General features: G+C 46.9%; 1 protein-coding gene across 1 annotated transcript; it reads left to right on the top strand.

The window, feature by feature from the left end:
* Nucleotides 1-136: 136 nt before the first annotated feature.
* Nucleotides 137-6945, top strand: LOC116378505 (retinoblastoma-like protein 1; the record flags this gene model as incomplete). The annotated part of the gene is made up of 11 exons (XM_031840395.1): nucleotides 137-240; nucleotides 1574-1711; nucleotides 1866-2030; nucleotides 2281-2431; nucleotides 2736-2960; nucleotides 5116-5303; nucleotides 5736-5912; nucleotides 5992-6063; nucleotides 6283-6364; nucleotides 6527-6675; nucleotides 6780-6945. Coding segments are annotated over 11 exons (1616 nt in total), but the record flags the coding sequence as incomplete, so codon positions are not given.
* Between the last annotated feature and the right edge of the window lie 16 nt (nucleotides 6946-6961).

Raw genomic sequence — 6961 nt, 5'->3', positions numbered from 1 at the left:
GTACTCATGTTCACTGAGCAGAGCCTGAAGGCATCATCATGTAACTGTGCTGCTAACGTTACCAGCTCTCCTCCTGTTGGTTGTCAGAGATCAGCGACTATATATACATATTTCTAAATAGACATTTTGTTTCCAGACTTTGCAGAGAACCGTCTGAAGCTGGCTGAGATCCTCTACTACAAGATCTTGGAGAACGTCCTGGTTCAGGAGAACAAACGGCTGCACGGCAAAGACATGAGTGTAAGAAACAAACACACGTGTGGGTGTGTGTCACTAAACATCTCTCAGCTGCATCTTTTTATTCTTCTTCTTTCACCCTCATGTGGTTCAGAGCTCACATGTACAATCACCTCTTTACTTTTATTTCTCTACAGTAATGTTGCACGGTGTATCGATACTAAAAAGTTACCGCGGTACCCGTACGTTAAAAACGATACGATTTTGCATATTTTTAGTATCGATACTTCATTAAAATACCACAATCACTCACTGCTCCGCTCCCTGTCATGCTGCCTGCAGGCATTGACTGCAAGGGGGCGGGGCTGCCCCGCGCTCACACAGCAACAGGCAGCCTCACTCACGGCAGTGATAGCAGGGGAGACATGCATCAAGGTCCGTGTACGTTTTGATAGTCTGTTTTACCGTTCAGTCGAAAAAACGACAATACAGAAATACCATGGTATTCTCATTTTTCGTTTCAAACCAAAAACGGAAAAACGGAAATGGTGGTCCGTGTACGGTCCCCACTGACATACAGAGACCCGTCTGCGAAACCTGTTTCAAAGCCACACAGACCAAGGGAGGCAACACGTCTAACATGGCAAAGCACCTTTCAGACAGACACCCCCAACTTTTCAAAGAGTTCAAAGAACGACGGGTAAACATGAACACCCCCAAGCTCCCCCATAGACAGCTAACACGAGTAGCCTTAGCCTAGTTTGAGGACAAGCCTCTATGATCATGAGGTCACAATGCTCACAGAAGTGTACTAAATGAAACACAATTGATGCAAAATGGCTCAATGCTGGTGGAGCCTGAGGGTGGATCTTGAGCTAATTCTTTTTATTTTTAGTTAAGGAAAAATAATTATTCCATGAATTAAGATAAAATATGAAGTGAAAATATCAAACTCGCTATGCAAGTAAATGTAAAAGCATTGTTTATCCACCCACTCCCACAGACAGCCAGACAGATAAATATACCAGTATCGTATCGTATTTGTGGTATTGTATCGAATTCTGGTATCGTATCGTAAGTATCGGGTATCATGATACTTATGGCAGGTATCGTATCGAAGTCATAATTTTGGTATCGTGACAACCCTACTCTACAGTAAATATTTCATGTCAAAGTTCATTAAAACTCTAAAACCATAAATTCTAAAGAACTTTCTCTTTATGGAAAATGACTATATTTTCTTTCTCTTGCTTTCTCTCATTTAATTTGATGTCTCCAGATGTTTTGTGATGTTGTGTTGGCTGCCTCATGAAGACATGTTTTGTTGTACTTTATGTGTGTGTGTGTGTGTGTGTGTGTGTGTGTGTGTGTGTGTGTGTGTGTGTTTGTCACACAGGTGTTGTTGGAGCAGGATATCTTCCACTGCTCCCTGATGGCCTGTTGTCTGGAGGTGGTGTTGTTCTCCTACAGCTCCCAGAGAACCTTCCCCTGGATCATCAACATCTTCAAACTGACTCCATTCTACTTCTTCAAGGTCTCACACACACACACAGATACACACACACACACACAGATGCACACACGTTTACATCTTTAAAAAGTCAGTCTCCATCACAGTAGTTAGTGTGTGAATAATACTGGATGTATTGTGTGTGCCTGTGCGTGTGTGTATGTGTGTGTGTGTGCAGGTGATCGAGGTGTTCATCCGCTCAGAAGAAGGTCTCTCCAGAGACATGGTGAAGCATCTGAACCTCATTGAGGAGCAGGTTCTGGAGAGCAGAGCGTGGAGCGCAGACTCTGCCCTGTGGAGTGCCTTGCAGGCTGCTGGGAACAGGGTCCCCATGGTGGAGGAGGTCAGCACATATTTATATTATGTCGGGAAACACTCCAACCTGTGACGATAATTCACAAAGTAATCATGTCCTCACGTCTGGCTTTGACTTTTAACATCCCAAACGAGTATTTCCAGCACAATTGTGATATTTTGTGTTCCTTGAATGCATCGTGACGTCCTGAGAGCGAACTCGCTGAGCTCAGAGCAGCATGAACTCTTCACTCTGTCTGTGTCTTTATGTCTCTTTCTCCTCCTTTGTCTCTCTCCAGGTGAACTTTCCCTCCAGTCTGGACACAGGTTCTGGTCCTGGTCCTGGTTCTGGTTCTGGTTTTCAGTCTCACCTGCCTCTGGTCGCCCTCTCCCCCATCATCCACCCCCGCATCAGGGAGTTCAGGTCCGGTCTGGGCAGCGCTCGTAAAGGTGTGTTCAGCTGTTTCTGTAGACGATCTGTGTGGTGACGTCGTGGTCTGTGACCGTAGACTGTAACGACTCTTGTTAGTTTGTGGACGTTTTGAAGTCTCGAGTCAGGCCGTCGCCATCTTGTTTTTATCAACCAGTGAACAGGAAGTGACCATATCTGGACTGAGGAGGAGTGACGTAGAGACGCCGTATATGTCTCTGGTAGAGACCTGTCAATCATCGTGTAGCCCCGCCTTTAACACATGAAGAACCAGAGGTTGTCTCCTGTCTATCATGAACCTTCTCATCTGTTTCTTTCTTCCAGATGTTCCTCCGTCTCCGTTGTCGGTACACGACCGCTACAGCTCTCCGGCAGCTGGCAGCGCTAAACGTCGTCTGTTCGGAGACGATCCTCCGGTCCGGTCTATAGGCGTGACCCCCGGCAGCCCGATGACATCGCCGGCCAAGAGGTTGATGTTCGGCTCCAGCAGCACTCTGAGGATCGGAGCTCAGGGAGGCCAGACCACCGTCCTCAGTATCCCGCTGCAAGGTACACATTACATTACATTACAGTCATGTAGCAGACGCTTTTATCCAAAGCGACTTACAATAAGTGTATTCAACATCGGTATTCAAGAGAACTACTAGTCACCAGAAGTCATAAGTGCATCTCCTTTAAACAAGCATCTAAGAGCATAAACCAGAGCAGAAGTACAGAAACAAACTAGTATGAATACAATAAGTGGTGAGTGAAGGCTCAGGGTAGTACTTCTTGAAGAGGTGAGGTTTCAGCCTGATGAAAGACGGGCAGCGACTCTGTTGTCCTGACGTCAGTGGGGAGTTCATTCCACCACTGTGGGGCCAGGAGGTGAGGGAGGAGGGGACAAGTGAGGTACAGGAGGTGAGGCAGAGTACTGGAGGACAGGTGGAGACAGGTAGGGAGGTGGACATAATAATGATAATAATGCATTTTATTTGTAACGCACTTTTCATTTAAAAAAATCTCAGAGTGCCACAGAGCCAGTACATAGTAAAAACATAGTTAAAACAAACTATAATAAAATAACTAGTAAGCATAGAAAAAACCCAGTGAATGTACAGAAACAAAAGAAATAACTGACAGTGATTTAGGTCAGAAACGCCTTCCTGAATAGAAAGGTTTTTAGGCCAGTCTTAAAGAGACCAGTGTCTGTGTTGCCCTTAGGTGGTCAGGGAGACTGTTCCATAGGCGTGGAGCTGCCGAGCCAAAGGCCCGGTCGCCCATGGTGCGGAGCTTGGTGTTGGGGACCCGGAGGAGCGAGTTGTTTGAAGATCTGAGGGTACGGGTGGAGATTTGGGGAGTGATGCGCTCTTGTAGGTAGGGAAGTGCGTGTCCATTTATGCATTTATGTGTGAGTAGTAGGACTTTGTAGTCAATCCGGAATGAGACAGGGAGCCAGTGTAGTGAGTGCAGAATGGGTGTTATGTGCTGTGCTCATACTTCCGGACTCTCATCAGGATCCTGGCAGCGCTGTTTTGGATGTATTGCAGCTTCTGGATGTTCTTGGCAGTGATCCCGTTGAATAGTGAGTTACAGTAGTCCAGTCTTGAGGAGATAAAGGCGTGGACGAGCTTCTCTGCATCTGACAGGGTTAAAGTGGGGCGGAGTTTGGAGATGTTTTTGAGATGATAAAACGAGGTTTTGCACAGATGTTTTATATGGTCATTAAAGGTCAGGTAAGAGTCAAACCTAACTCCCAGATTAGTGACTGTGGAGGAGAAGGGGATGACCTGACCGTCGAAGGTGTGATGAGTTATGGAGGATGACTGAACCTGGTGTGGAGTGCCAACAAGGAGGGCTTCGGTTTTGCTACTGTTTAACTGGAGAAAGTTGTTGCTCATCCACGCCTTTATCTCCCCAATACAGGAGGTAAGAAATGGCATGGCTGCAGAGGGGCTTGGGGCAGTTTTGATGTAGAGCTGTGTATCGTCGGCATAACAGTGGAAAGACATCCTATGTCTGCTGATGACACGACCGGAGGGACACGAGGAGCAGCTCAAAACCCCTCAGCTGAAGAGGAAAACGGAAGGAGACAGTGGAAACTCACAGGCGAAGAAAGTCGCAACGAAAGGAAGTAGAGGAGCAGTAGAGTGTGAGTCCAGCCTGGAGGAGGACTCTGAGTCCAGCCTGGAGGAGGACTCTGAGTCCAGCCTGGAGGAGGACTCTGCTGCTGACAGTGAGCTCTCTGAGTGCAGGGCTGGCAGCTGTAGGAGCTCTGAAGGCTACAGTGTGGAGGAGATACAGGATTATCTGCTGAGGAGTAAGAATGTAAGAGGAGCTAAAGTAGAGGACTACCTCTCTGACAAAGAGAAGCTCTTCAACTCTGTCAGATCTCATATGAGCAGTAAAGACAGAGGAGGTCTCACAGAGCAGGAAGGCTTCAGACTGAAGAAGATAAAGAAGAGCCGACACTGTGAGGAGACAGAACCTGAACATGAACAACATGCAGGAGAAACGGTGCAACGATGAAGCACAATGTTGTGTGTCTGGAGATGAGCTAACATTCAATGCTCCTTTAAAACATTGTGAAGAGAAACTGTTTTGATTTGTTTTGTTGATTTGTTTCTTTTTTATTGCCATGGCAATGTTTTTTTCTTCTTTCATGTTTTAAGAAAATAACGGTTTCTAAAAATCAAAAACAAATCTCCCTTTCTCCCCCCCCCAGGTGTGAATAACGAGCGCACCATCACACTGATCCCGTTTCAGCCGTGTGACTCCTCCGGTACGATCACGGCTCAGTTCCTGCTGACCTCGTCACCGAGCAGAGTCACCGCCCCCCCCACCACCGCTGACCCCCAGACGGGAACCGGACGACCGAGACGCACCGGATCACTCGCTCTGTTCTTCAGGAAGGTAGCGAACGTCCTCATCATCATCATCATCATCATCATCACTCATTTAGATTATGATGTTGGTTACGTAGCTTAGCATAGATCAGGGCTGTTGATTTTAAAGGAACAGTGTGAAACATTTAGGGTAGAAATGTAATATGATATTAATAAGTTTCTTTTCTTTAACGAGCTAAAGATCTGTTTAACTACAGAAGTCCAGAACGGACAAACTAAACACGTTCACGTTTACATTGTTTAACCGTAGTTTTCTCCTCTGGAGGAGTTTCAGTCTGAATTCTCTCCACCAGATGGCGACAGATCTTTAACACCGGCCCTTTAAGACCCTTTGAGGGAAACGTCTGGCTTCATGAATGACTTTGTATGAATCATAATTTCTAATAATCGTAACTCCTCCACCTGCTTCATGCTCTGGTCTCGTGTCTCCGTCTCTCAGGTGTACCACCTGGCCAGCGTGCGTCTCAGGGATTTGTGCGTGAAGATGGACATCTCGTCGGAGCTCCGAGGGAAAATCTGGACGTGTTTTGAGCAATCGCTGGTCCACAGTACTGGTCTGATGAGGAACCGACACCTGGACCAGCTGCTGCTGTGCAGCGTGTACATCATCTCCAAAGTGAGGAACCTCATCTGATCCTCTACCTGGATCACAGAGACCTGGACTCTCTGATCCTCTACCTGTTTCTTCCTCACAGATCACCAAAGAGACTCACAGCTTCCACGACATCATGAAGTGTTACCGCAGCCAACCACAGGCCAGCAGCCATGTGAGAGACACACACACACATCTACACTCCCACACACACACATATCTACACACACACACATCTACACTCACACACACACACACACACACACACACACACACACACACACACACACACACATATCTACACACAAAATTAAACCAGACAATCAATAATAAAAATATGTATATTAATCAATACAAATGAACTAACCGTGTGTGTGTGTGTGTGTGTGTGCAGGTGTACCGCAGTGTGCTGCTGCGTCACAGAGAGCAGGTGACTGATGAGAACATGGAGGTGGATCCTGTTTCAGGAGGAGAATGTAAGAACATCAGTTACTTTAACTAATCACGTTATATAAGTGATGTAATCTGATTACTCTGTTACTTCTGGAGAGAAAAACGACTTGAATCAATGAAAACAAGCTTTGATGAATCGACTAATCGTCAGTTTATGATTTTACTTTTTATGTTTGTCTCATCAGCTGCAGAGAAAGCCAATCAGGTCCCAGGACAGGCCGACTCCGACCAATCAGGCGAGGAGGAACGCGGTGACCTCATCCAGTTCTACAACAGCGTCTTCGTCCTGAAGATGAAGAGCTTCGCACTGCGTTACGCAACCCAGGACAACCGGGTAGGATGGGCTGAACCGGGTCAGATAACCGGGTTAGTACAAAGAAACCAGTACAACATGTTTAATGTATGTGTGTGTGTGTGTGTGTGTGTGTGTTCCTCCAGGCCGACGCCCCCCCCCCTGTCCCCGTTCCCGGTGGTCCGGTCTCAGCCTCTGTCTCCTCGCCGGGTGTCTCAGAGACACTCTCTCTACGTTTCTCCTCACAAGAACTCAGCCGGCTGCCTCACGCCGAACTCCTTCACCTACAGGATCAACAGCAGCCCGTCTAAGGCAGGACCACACACAC

Source organism: Anarrhichthys ocellatus, unplaced genomic scaffold, assembly GCF_004355925.1.
Source record: "Anarrhichthys ocellatus isolate YVR2014 unplaced genomic scaffold, GSC_Weel_1.0 scaffold2700, whole genome shotgun sequence".
Lineage (NCBI taxonomy): Eukaryota > Metazoa > Chordata > Actinopteri > Perciformes > Anarhichadidae > Anarrhichthys > Anarrhichthys ocellatus.
The sequence above is the reverse complement of the archived record's forward strand: the minus strand, read 5'-3'. Positions and strand labels throughout refer to the sequence as shown.